The sequence below is a fragment of the Chanos chanos genome, chromosome 8, assembly GCF_902362185.1.
Source record: "Chanos chanos chromosome 8, fChaCha1.1, whole genome shotgun sequence".
In the NCBI taxonomy this organism is placed as follows: Eukaryota; Metazoa; Chordata; class Actinopteri; order Gonorynchiformes; family Chanidae; genus Chanos; species Chanos chanos.
The window spans coordinates 11,599,781-11,613,666 of record NC_044502.1 but is presented as its reverse complement, the minus strand read 5'-3'; the positions used below and the strand labels follow the sequence as shown (position 1 = coordinate 11,613,666).

Genomic DNA, 13,886 nt, shown 5'->3' with positions numbered 1-13,886 from the left:
TGATGGCACACTTCATTGCTCTGGCACATTCATTCATTCTCTTATTTATAAGGACCAAGATGCAATGAAGTGATTGCACCGTTGAGCAGTGGGAAATATTTGTGTGTGCGCGTGCGTGTGTATGTGTGTCACAGTGACTCAGTGACTTGAACAGGTGTCCCTCTGTCAGTCAGCAATATGCCAGGTAAAGTCCATTTAACAGATGAAAAAAAATGTAATTTGAGTTTATAGTTATCTTATATAGATATCAAAGGTAAGAAGAAGCTACATGTCTATCTCTCTCTCTCTCTCTCTCTCTCTCTCTATATATATATATATATATGATATGAAAGAGGCATGTCTGTAATATTTCACATTTACTTGCTTTATTTCTGCATCTTTACAGATAAAACAATCGTGAGACAACTACCCCGAGGGGTTTCCTAAGTGTTAGACAAGCACAACTAATGGAGCGTCATAAGTTATCGATGTAATCTATCATTACACTGCAAAAAGAAGAGATTCAATCATATGGGAAAAGTAAACTTACCAAGCACTCCTTTCTGAAGGATAAATAAGTTGATTAAGCGTATCTGCTAAGCACCTCAGTCTCTCCCTAAAATTTAAGCTCGGGCTCCAACCCATGTGAGGTTTCATTTTAGTTTCCACTAGTTGATGCTGGCAACTGTGTGTGTGTGTGTGTGTGTGTGTGTACACATGTAGGTTCATTCTCTTTTAACTGCTTGCAGTTCCTTAAGACCGAACATTGTAATTACGTTTTATCACTTTCTATGATGATAGGGAAAAATGTAACAGTCCCCTATCCTCAGTTGTAATTCTCTAAGGACTGATTTGGTGCAGAAATGGCTTGTTTACTTACCTTCCCCACAGTGTTATTCCTGTTAAAATATTTACAGACTAGAACTGGGACTATTTATGGAGGAGCAACTGTTGGTGCCTTGAGGAGAACCGGAATGATCTAGAATGAGTCCACCAATAAGGGTTTAATGTGTTTTGTTAGCTAAGGGAGGGAGGTCGAATGTGGGTGTTAGGTGTGTGGGTATGTGCCTGTGTTTGTGAGATTCTAATAAAGTGTGTTTTCCTCTAACTCAGTCGTCCTGTGTCACTGAGTCCTCGTCCCCTCTGGTGCCTGAGCCGTACCGGTGCTAATCGCTAATCCTTTCCAAGGCCACGCAATGACAGAGCTTACAATGACAGGTGACATTCAGCCAAACTGCCAATCACCGACTCACATCATGAGACCGCGATGAGACAGAGATGAGACGATGACTAACCCCCTTGGATTGGGTTCCTGAGAGGCACGCTGAACGATATAGGGATTAAACATCTCAAGTGTGTATTGGGGGGAAAAAAAGCAGTGTGTTGCTCTGACCAACTTTCACAGCTAAAAAAAAAAAAAAAAAACTCAAAATGGATCTGCCCAACGAAAGTACGCTTTGTAGTTGACAAGTCAACTACAAAATCTCCCAGCACATGACTGAGGATAAAGCACTGATATTTGAATAGTGCTGATATGCAAATGTGGATATCAAACAACAGTAGGAAAAAAAAGAGAGGAAAAAACTGAAAGCAAAAAAAACCCCAAAAAAACCCAGAAAGTAGCTTTCTGTTGTATCGATCCACACTAGATTGATGTTACAGATGCCACAATCCCTTGGCTTTGTGATATAATGTGAGTATGTGTGTATAGTAAGGAGAATGAGTGGGCTACGATAACACGCATACACACTGGCCCTGAACTCCACGTGTTTTTAACAAAAGATTGGGTTAAAAATTAATAACATAACTAATAAACATAATTACATTCCAAAGCATTTAATACATTCCAGAGCAGACATGTAGAGTACCTTCAAATGCCCCTCTTGTGCTAACAGAGGTTAAACACATGGGGTGTTTGAAAGCTTGACAATAATAGGTTAAAAATGGACTAATCTACAGATGACATACATCAGAGAGCAGTACAGTGCGCTTTCACTGAATCATACTGAAACTGAATTATGCGGTCACATTCTAAACTAATCTTTTGACATCTCTGTGATCTTATGGAGTAATTAACCACATTTTGAGCCTTTTTGATTTAGCACAAGAGCAGAGAGTTTCATCAGTTATCAAATCCCTGATACAGAACCCAAACTCCTCCCTTTTTCATTATTAGCACTGAACTCTTTCCTTTAGATAAGGCCTCTGAATTCAAATGAGATGACTGCGGGATTCCAAAACACACAAAGAGGCAGATAAATACATGCAAACTTTCAAGGCTGGTAACTCAAGGCTTTTTGAGTGGAGACCAAAAAAGGCTAAACGTTATTACCAGGTCTACTGAAAAAGAATATTTATTTCACTGGGAGCAACAGACAACCTTGGAGAGCCAATCATAAACCTAACATAAAGTGTCCCCTCTCAATTTGTGCATTAAACTTGAGGAAGTATGTTGGAAATGCTCCTTTGTTGAAAACTTGAGCTATTGAACACTGTGTGATGGCTGACAGAATAATATACAAAACGCTCATGAAATAGTTTGAACATTTTGAATATTATATTGGAATTGAACTCAAGTTTGTGTTTCCTCTCTGACTCAATTATGGAACTTTTGGATTCTGATATGAGTGTTTGTACAAGGCAGGTTGTTATTGTGACACTTTAAAAGCAAAAGAATAGTGAGATTTTACCAAACCACGTTTGCCCTAGTTCCCTCTGTTCACGTCCTTTCAACATAGACGCTTAAAAGCTATTACAAAAATATTTGCAGGATAAGTAAAATCTGAAATCACAACACCAAAGAGGGAATCGTAGCCATATTTATCCTTACAGACAAGACAAAATCAATGGCATAGTCCTTACAGGTAATACCATAATCAAAACGGAGTGAGGTACAATGACCAACTGCTGGTAAAATGAAGAGGGAATTTTTCAGTGATATTTAAGAGCAATGTCTCAGACTTTTAGACAGTTTGACTGGCCCACTTTTTCCAAACTCAAACGTAAAGTTCTCTTAAGATGTAATTTTGAAATGATTTCTTGACGATGGTCTGTCTAGGTCAAGACTTAAAGACATTCTAATATCCTGCCTTACTCAATACTGACTTGTCTGAAGCATTAGAGAACAAATAATGCAATGAAATGATTACAGACCAACATATTACACTAAAGACAGCCTTATGTCTGTTAAAGCTTACATATCAGAAAGCATCATCAGTGAAGGTGTTGAAAGACTAATAGTCTTTCATTATTTCTGGAGGCCCTTATGTCTAAGAACCAAGAATACCAGGCTCTTTAGCTGCACTGAAATGAATACCATGACGTCAGATACTAAGAATCAAAATGAAAAGTTTTGGTTTTACTTACACTCTAAAACAGAGCAGCAAACTACACTAATCAAACTCTCTAAACCTCCAAAGGCGCCCTTAGGTGATCGGATCTTCACACACACTGCAAGTACAGAAAAATCTTTGACCATTACCACAGTATGCTATGTGATATGTATTTTTATTTTGGATAAAAATGGTTTTATTCTTATAATTATGTTTTTAAATTTCGAGTAGTGTCTGTGATTGCTACCTGCCCTTTCAAAATGCTTAAGGTTGAAGTTTCCTACTCTGAGATGAATGGAAAATGCTTTTGAAGGTACCATTGCAGAACATCTTGTGTGTTCCTGTTTAGGTATATTTGAAACAGTTCAAAGAATAAATAAATAAACAAATGAATGCATATCATCTGAGAGGAACCATTTCTGCAATTCCCCATAGTTGGGTCACCCTATCTAAACCTGTCTTTGCCTATCCAAATAGTATCACATAATGTCAGTCAGTTTTCACTGTCAAAGCAAAGCTTTGAATTCTCTTCATCACAGCCTAACCTGCAGAAACCAACCTGTCTTACTCCTTGGAGAATATAGTCTCCCGATTCCTTTCCTCTTTTGACAACCGTTGGCCTCGTGGGATTATTTTTTGTTTGTTTGTTTAGTTTCTTTCCTTTGCTTCTTGCGTCTTTACCTGTCACCCAAGCTCTTCTATTCCCGTTTTATTCACAATGATAAAAGATTCAAAAGGAAACTGCAGGTAAACTGAACAGCCACCAACTGAGAGATTCTGTGTCATCAACTCTCCTCTCGCCTAAGGACACAAAATAGGCCCGAACACACACACATACACACACACACACATTCTGATTTTCATATTCTTTTAACTCCAATTTAAACATATGACCATACAACCTCCTCGAGAATAAGGAGCACAGAGATTTGAGGTTTGAATGATAAGAGCACTGAGGAGGAGGGGGAGGAGGAGGAGGAGAAGGAAGAGGAGAAGGGAGCCTTTTGAAATAGAGGTACAAGGTTCAGAGTGAGATCTTTGAGGAGTTTGCCTGCTGCTCCTGTTTCTCACCATGTTGCCCTACGGGGATGCCATGTCATTTCCTGACTTCCTCCCGGCCCTCGCTGCACCAAAAATAGCCACATTAGATCAAAAGCAATGAGAGAGCAGCCTTTTCGACTCTGCTGCAGACTACGCTTCGGGGACAATTGTGTAATTTTCATAACTGTACGGTAAATGAGGAGACTGCGGTTACGCTCAGTTTAGGGGAAGGATGCCATGAGTGCTAGGAATAAAAAGGTTGATCTCCTTTTGTTGGTGTTGCTCCTTCAGAATAAGGAGACCACGGTCAAATGCTTCGTTCTTTCACCCTGTTCATTTTCTTGAACGCGAAATGAATCCTGCTTTCTCCTGACGATCGCTAGAGTCGCCCTAGAACAATAGAGGGCTCGACCAGAGGCTCCAAGGCCCCCCTTAGCAGACGCGCTCACAAAAAGAGCAAGGTCAAACGGCTTGGCACCCCAATTATTAAGTCTTGCTCCAAGCATTTGTTAAGTATATCACACTGAGGGGAGTGTAACCCACCCCACCCCCCCCCCCCCCCCCCCCCCCGCCCCTCGGTTTAATGGGAGTTTTGCTCCATAAGCTCAGAGCATTATCAGGATTGAGGCACAACAGCCAAACGGTCTGCTTTTTTTGTTTTCATTGTTGTTGTTGTTGTTGTTGTTGCTGTTGTTGTTGTTCTTGTTGTTCTTGTTTTTCTCTTCCAACGGACTGACGCAATGCGCTCTTGCTGTCGCACGGAGTTATTTATTTATTTACTTATTTTAAACGTTCTTTAGTCTGAAAACAATATTAAGGAAAGTCTGCTGTCAGCTCCATATTTTCCTCGTGAATGTGATATCTCAGCTCAAAGCATTAGGCTTACTGCAGACATGATGAGCTAGTGCAGCGACGGACAAAAAGCCTTTCGCGATGCGCGGCTATAGGCTTATTGAGATGGCCGGAACAAAATGTCTGTGTATGCACAGAACACAAACCCCCCAAAAAGACTGCTTCTTCTGGGAAGAGAAATTATTTGCTAATAGTGCAATAGGCAAGAGGTTTTTTTTTTCAGAAATGTCCCTGTGTTTACAAAGGAACCTTATTCTCATTAATACTAAGAAACACATTAAATTTCATGACTGAGTGAACTCCAACAGAGAAGGGGAATAAAGATTTTCAAGCTGTGAGCAGAATATGAAAAACAGAAGTATTGTTTTGATGATATAACTGTTTTTATTTAAATGGAAAACGTTTAAACTGGTTTAAGGCACAAATAGATAACGCGTGTATCTATAAATGAGTAAAATCCATTTTATTCTATGAGACTAAAGGCCCTTGAGATGTGTGTCAATCTATTGTGAAATTAAAAACAGGGACAAAAACAATTCATTAGCAAAAAAAAAAACCATTAAAATATTTGGGGCCTCGTGCGTCCATCAATTCCACACAAACATACTGTTCAGATAAATGAGCAATTTTGGAAAGCAGTACCCATCCAAACTTTACATTAGGTATCTCTCAATTCTCAGTAATACTGCATGTCATTACTGTGAAGGTACTTATTAAAATTTCTTTCTTTTTTTACCCCCAAAATGTGATTACTGATAAAAAAATTTTCAGCATAATATGCACCCTTGCCCTACATAATAATATACTTATCATGTACTTAAATATTAAATACGGGATAAGGATAAGAACCCTGTTTTTAAATACATGTTAAACGGCCATTGATGTGATCATTTTTTAAAATGGCTTTCTCCAATAGGCATCACTCTGTATTGTAATGCACACTCAAAAATAAACATGTTGAATTTTACATGAAGTAGGATTTGCCCTCAGGCATGCTGCCAGAAGCTGACAGGGCAGAAATATGATTGTGCTCTGTTACTATATTCATTGTACAGACAAGTACAACCTGATGTTTGTTTGCTGTTTTGTTTTGGTTTGTTTTTGGTTTTTTTCCCCTCCCTCACTCAGGATTCCCATTACGTGACGGTTCACGAAATGAAGGCAAATCCCTCATCGTTCCTTCCTGATGCATTTTTGCGTGACATCAGACTTTTTTTTTTTTTTCCCCTGCTCTGTGCACGCTGCATAACTGAGCACTTCATTAGACACATCCTACCACCTACTCTCTCTACGTAAGCATAAAGCTACCCCAAGAATTTCATGAGGAAATTACACTGTCACCCTGTCACCTCTCCTGATGTCCCTGTGTAGGTTACGGACTATGACAGCTGATAAAATACTGATGAAATCTATATTTACCATTTGTCACCTCAGCACTGGGCACATTAACCCTTATTGTCACAATGCTGCAGCTTCGCTCTTAAGAAAATCAATAGCACCAGAACACCACAAGCTGGTTGAGTGCTGCATGCTCCTCTATGGAGTCTTTAGTTAAAATGGGAATGATGATTATGAAGTCTACTGGGGATTCTGAGACCGTGTGTAAATGGAGCTGCTACGGCAGCAGGAAAAAAAGAAGAAAAGACCCCCTTATGCTTACTGTGGACCGCAAGGGAGCCAGCGAAGCGGTAAGCCAGCGCTTAAACTGTGCAAATACGTCTTTTGGTTGAGGCATAATTCTATAGAGTGTCAGGACTGTGGCCTATTACCAGTATAAACTGCAGGGTGAAGAGCATTTCGTCAGGGGGGAAGTCTTTGATCATCTCTCTGTAGAGAAACTGAAAAACAAGCTCGCTCGCTCTCTCTTTCTCTCTCTCTCCAGTATTTATTGAAATCTCTCTGTCGTTCTCTGTCACAATCTCTCCCTTCAAGGCATTTCTATCTTTCATTTTTGACATGTGTAATGATGTACAGTATAAGCATTGTTTTTGTTTACTTGTGAAGTGACAGATTGAGATTGCTTTATATACAGCGCAATCAGAGTTGCCAATCGTCCGCAGATTCATAGACACTCGGTAAAAAACGAACAAACTAAAAACTGAAACTGTTCATAAATCCGTAAAAATGTTTGATTGTCTGTAAAAACATCAAACCTAGAAACTGATCATTTTCATTGCAACACAGACGTATATGAACATTCTAAATAACAGTACTATTTTATCTGAGCCTGTGAGCACACACATGCACACACAGGCGCACACACACACACACACACACATATGTAATTTGCCATTTCCATTAATGTGCACTGACTAATAAGAGCATGGTCAGGTTAATGTGTCTGCCAATCAAAAATGTCAGAAGACACAGGTACATAATTTAGCTACGCCTACAAACCATATCACCTATAATTTCAAGACTGAGGTTAATACAGACCTGTGTGACATTATCTTTATATATGTCATATATTGTGTAATGGGTATGAGCAAAAAAAAATCCAGCATTTTAATAAAATAGCCACACTTGGACAGTACAATCAATATAAAAATCAAAATTTAAGGTTGGCTAGCCAGTTGGCAGTGTAATATACTGTATGTAATACGATATAAAGTATGGAAACTGAGTGAAAATGAATATATGGTCCACTGTGTATGACTCCACAACAAAAAACTACAGAGACACAAAGAGACCTGTCATCTTTCAGTACGTAACATCAACACCATTATGAAAGCAAATTCTGAAGGAAAATCAAGCTCTCATTAGAGTTGAGCGGTTTGTGCATTTGAAATGAATGTTGTATGAGACTTTTCTGAAAGCTTTACTTCAGTAGACATGTTAGTTACAAACGAACAGATGGAAGAGGTCCTCTGTCTGGATTTTCAGTCACATTCTACTTCCCTGTTTCTGCTGATGCTCCATTAAACATACTGCTCTTGCCAATTTATCAAAGAATCACACGTACTGTACCTATCCCACCCACTGACACATGCACACACACACACACACACGCAAAGAGGAAGAGAGAGAGGGAGAAAGAGGAAGAAGAAAAAAGAAGAGGAGTAGATGAGGAGAAGAGAAGTCTATTGGGATCTTCTGAAGATGAACACTCTGCAGTACTTAATGAGCTCAGTCCAGATGCCTCCTCAAAGTGCAATGCATGAGTGGTTAATTAATCAAGTGAACACACACATGTTAACACACACGCGCGCGCACACACCTAGACACACATAAGACCTACATGATCCACTTGTATGCTCTCCCCAGCAGAATTCAAAGAGACACTTGAAAACACAAACACTATCTCAATAGACTCACTCAATGAAATGATACCCATGCACGTAAAATATATCCAGTAATACCAAACACTGCTTAACAAAATACGTCCTGATATTTTTTTTCTTTCCATCTCGTTTTGGATCATTCGCTTAGACAAACAATTGTTCTTGTGAATTTGAGATCCCTGAGTTCACACCCTATGATTCTAGGGGGGTGAAAAAATTCATGGTCATTCTTCCTCTAGCATGAAAGGTGACATCTCCAGTGGCCAATCCGATAATGAGATTTCTCCTGTGAGAAATTGCACTGCCCAAGAGGTCATATGACGTACCTTTATGGCCATAGTACACATTTATCACCATGCAGTGGCTTAAAATGACATCTGTAAGTACTAGCCTCTATTTGGACCACAAAAAAATATTACCTTGTAACTACTTGATATCATATATGGATTTAAGAAATCTCAGATGTTTGTACCATAACAGTGCCATACATCTCAATGCAGTCTAGGTCATCTCTAAACTAAATAATAATTTAATATCCAGGAATCCCTAACAGATTTACAATGAAATATATTACAAAAAATTACAATTACAGCGATATGTAGTGCTTAGTAGAGCTGGACTACTGCCAAACATCTTTGTGGAAGATCTAATTCAGTTCCCTGAATCATAAAACACAGCCCTTAAAAAAGTCATTCCAACTCAAACTGTGATCTTAAACTGTAGTCAGTTTTGGGTATTTTCTCCCTGAACCAAGAGAGAGCCATTCCCCATTAACAAGCCCACAGAGGGAGAGAGACTGCTTCCCAGCCTCCAGTTCCAGACCTTAGCACACGGCAGGGGGGTCGTCCAAGCTCTGTTCAGCCGTGGACAACTCTCCAGCCTTAATGAGGGGCAAAGCCTGGCAGGCAAGTCCTGTCTATCTGCCCGCAGTGACCCGGAATCATTTCATACGCAGTCAAATCATCAGTTTTCACTCCTATTCAAAATTAACTCCATACAGAGTCAAACCAGATCTATTTTTACTTTTTACTCTCAAGGTGTTAATGGTTTGATAGTTGATGCTTTAACTTTGTAGGGGTTAATTCAAATGAAAACGCAGGATTCAACCACAGGATCAGCCTAACACAGCTTTTGTCCTTGTATACTGTTCGGCTAAACATGAGAAATCCAGAGAAGCCTGCTGCTCCCTGAATGTTTTTTTTTCTTTTTTTTTTTTTTGGCGGGGGGGGGGGGGGGGGGGGGGGGGGCTGTTGATCTACCTTCTGTCCTGATGGTGAAGGGTGAGTCCCCAAGACGTTTGGCCGAGAATTGGCCACCCAGGGAAGTCATTAGAAAGCAGAGGCTGAAGAAACCGATCCCCACCACAAAGATCCTGGAGGAAAAGAAGAGGGAAAAAAAGGGGGAGTGGTGGAAAGGAGATGTGAAGGAAAGGAGAAAGAGAGCGTTTGATAAGAGACAGAAAGAGGGAGAGAGAAGAAAGAGGGAGAGGTGAGATAAAGTAAGAGTGCAGCGCAAGCTAAAGCTAGAGAGAGAACAGGCGAAACAAAGACCATAGAAGATACTCAGCTTAAAGTTGCTATAGTTACACTGTTTGTAAGAACTTGTGAGATCTTCGAACAGGCACGCAATGTGAGAAGCAAATGCATTCTGCATATGCACGGTGTATGCAGTGTGAAAAGTAGTGATCTAATGACCTCATCACTACCTCCCACACACACTTTTGTCCATCTCTCTGCACAACACCAAGGGCAAGGTTCACGCAATCTCCAGATGTCCTTTTTTTTTTTTGAGCCTTTATTTTTTTCGCTGGTATGAATGGAATATATTGACTGAAAGAACAGAGACAAGCATTCCAAAGGTTTTTCATCTAGATGAAACAAAATCAAATGTGTGAGAACAAATGTGGACGTGGTACCCAAGAATTACTTTTTTTTTTTTTATCCACCATCTGCTTCTCTGTTTCATAATTCAATGATTGTCTGGGGAATCAGCTTTCCTCTGGTCCTTTCAACTTCTCATAATCCTCCGATGCTGAATCAAACACACAGCTGAGATTATCCTTTACTACTAACCATCTGCTCTGTCAGGAAAACAACTAATTCTTGAGTCTTAACTATGGGGTATTGTGGGGAGGGAAAAAAATACATAAATTGATGAGGTCGGTCGGAATATTAAAGGACTGAATCGACCAAATCAAATTTATAGTATGTTTACATTCTTAGCAAACAAGTGACTCAAATAAGCATCGCTAAGAGTCGTATGGACTTGGTCTGACAGAGAGTTAACGAGGGCAGTCATACACCAACTAAAAAAAGTTTGGAGGGCAATTCCCTGATTATCTGTAATTCACACACATTTAAGGTTTATCAGTCTTCAAAGGCTTTGAAAAGATTTGAAAAGATAGTAGGGTTCGGTTGGCTTGTTTTTAATTAAAGGGTTTGAAATAAATGCTCTGGTCTTCTAATTGGCTCAGGGGGAAAGATAAGATATCTTCTAATTGGCTTTACTCGTGGTTATCAGATTTCTCTTGGATTAATGATAGTTGTGCGGCACGTGGATGTTTTCTATGAATTTTGACACTGAACGACAGTGATCTCAAATCAAGGCAATAAGGGGCATCACAGAATGTCTGTCCAGGAAATAAAGGCCTATACGTGTCGTTAAAGTGAAAACATTCTAAATGCTCAAGAGTCTAAAACTATTTCCACAGTTTAAAGATTTCAATGAATGCTCAAATCTAAGTGTCACATTTAAGGTCAGAGCGAAATGCGTTTTCACGTTTTAGAAATAAGTAACCACTCCACAACTTTACCGTCCAGTAGTTTCTTTCTATTTACGTGCTCATTCTCAAGCTACCGGTAAAACAAACGAAGCACGTAAGGTCGTGCCTCTTCAGCACAACTCCAGTTCTTCCCAAGGGACAGTCGCGGTCAGCAGACCGTGATAAAAAGGAGTAAGAGCGCACAGAGAAGAAGACACACCGTTGAAAATCGATATCAGAATACATGGAACTTAAAAAGACAAATACAGAAATTTTGAGTAGGCGAGAGTTTGTACAAAAACACTTAAGTGTTCGTCTTACTCTGGTCTTTCGCCACTTAAATGCTCCGTTTACTCTCTAAAAGAACTAAAAGATTCTTTTTGTGTCGCCTACGCCCTCTCAAACTGGTGGAAACACAGTTGTAGTGATTAAAGGTTTGTGTCTATATACACAAAGTTTATGATTATTGTTGGACAACAGCCTTTTTTACAAACAATGAGGAGTTTAGTTCGATTGTTGTAGCCTACATTTTATCATTTCTCTGTGGGAGAATGGGGAAGCACAGGTTACTGCCTAAATATGCAAATCCAAATTTATTTTGGCTGTGAGATTATAGGGTGGCATAATATACTAAAACATCTATTGAATAATGAATCATATTCCACAAACACACTTCCCGAACTACGCGTTTGGGTACAGCACCCTTTAATGAGTATTGTAATATACTAAAAAAAAAAAAAAAAGAAAAAAGAAAATCCCTGTCTACTGGTATAACAGTCCACATATCGCTGTGTTGAAGTTTCAAGTTCTCTCAATTGATTTTCTTTTCCATGGATAAACTGTACAACTGTGGTTAAGGTCCTATTCTCCTCACCTGAACGGTTTGAACGTCACTAGGCATCTTCTGACCATTATTTTACCGTCTGTGTTCACAGTAATCCTACACCAAAACACGAAACCAAACAAACGCGCCCCGACATATTGCACCTCAGATCCCAGACCTCGAAGCGTTTTAGTCTTCAACTGATGACAAAGCAACGGTAATATTCCAGCGTGATATCAGAAAACGGGTACAATTTTGTATCCATCAGTTCCACAAAATCCCGCTTCACTCCCTCTGTATTCTAAGAGAGAGTCTCCTGAGATGACTTTGATTTCATCCGTCCAAAAAAATATTTCAGACTGTCACTGGTCTCCAAAATATCACATTTATAAACTCTTAATGCTTTAGAAAAACTTGTTATGTTATTATGCCAGTGCATTCGTCTGTACTGAAAGCGATTCCTTGTATCTTCAAGGACCCCCCAACAACAACAAAAAAATAAAAATCGTTCGGAAAATTTTATGAACAACAAATGAATTGTTCCAATACTCTGATGTTAGCAATAATATCGCACAGTCTAAAAAGCTGCCTTTTGCCTGTAGTTGAACAGAACTCTGGAATGCCTAGCATCAAACGTCCAGTTTGTTAGGAATGAGAACGTCTCTGAGCTTCTGCTAAACCGCGTGTGCCTTGACTGGGTTATGGAGCGCTGGGAAATTGCCCTTATACCGCGTGCCTCCTCGGGCATTCATTTCATTACTTAGATAGCGCCATCTACTGTTCGTAACACTTGAAGCATGTCTTAGATGTATGCATCTAATTGAAAAACGAGTTAAACATTTGGCATTAAATGGAAAATAAAATCTATCGTTATTAATAACATGCACCGATCACAAGTGAAACGTCAGAAATTATATCACTATTTTATATTTCTAAATATGATTAATGTTTCTATTGGGTTATTTACCTTCGTGTAAATTAAACTTGTTGGCCCAGATAATATAGGTTATTTGCCTTATTTTTACTTCTGCGTACATATGGACAATTTCAGCACATTGGACAGCAACGGACAGGTCGAGGGAGCAACAGTGACACCTAGTGGTCGAGAGCATATCACAAATCTTTGATTTGGATCGTTTTCAAATCGGCTTCTCCGTAATACTGATTTGGCAGGGAAGGAATACAACTGTAAACCTTTTCAGTTTTACTGACCTACGGAATTCAGATTAGCTTGAATGACAGAAAATTTGCAACTGTCAGCAGAGGAAAATTTCACAGTCGTATTAATCATTTCATTTAGTGACTCCCGTCGGTTGCTTTGTTGAAACAAAACCTCCCAGAACATAAATCGTAACTGTCAAACAACTCGAGCGTTTTCTTTTTTTTTTCTTCTTTTTTTTGTCCTAACACTTTAAATGTTGCACGCGAATATGTTTCTGCTAACCTTAAAAACGTGTGTGGACATGGGTGGGGCAAGTCTGATGTAGTGAAATGTTAATTATACCATTTCATTTTCTTACACCTTTACAAAACACACATCTGAAATTAAACAGTGGATCGTTTCAAACTCTGAAACTATGACCTCGTTTTAAAAAGCAAAGTATATGAAAGATAACACAGATCTAAATGTTTTCAGGTGGAATTGTGTTGGTGCAAATGGCTCGGCAATGTAACTATGAACATCCAAATCATCACATCCAAAGGGAATGCAAGCCAACTGCCGCATTATCCCTTAATGTACAGATACTGAAATAGTGAAAAGTCTTTCATTACCTGTTACCGTTACCGGTCTTTATTATTTGAGGGAGCTTTAAGAT

At 39.2% G+C, this 13,886-nt stretch overlaps 1 protein-coding gene across 1 annotated transcript in view; it reads right to left on the bottom strand.

Moving 5' to 3' along the window:
* LOC115818805 (alpha-1,6-mannosylglycoprotein 6-beta-N-acetylglucosaminyltransferase B-like) overlaps positions 1-12,179 on the bottom strand; it is a 75,234-nt gene extending 63,055 nt beyond the window's left edge. The window contains exons 1-2 of the mRNA XM_030782292.1: positions 12,121-12,179; positions 9,745-9,857 (exon numbers count right to left, since the gene is read on the bottom strand). Of these exons, the coding sequence (XP_030638152.1) occupies positions 9,745-9,857; positions 12,121-12,158 (151 nt within the window). The 5' untranslated portion in view covers positions 12,159-12,179. The remainder of the gene's footprint in view (positions 1-9,744; positions 9,858-12,120) is intronic.
* Between the last annotated feature and the right edge of the window lie 1,707 nt (positions 12,180-13,886).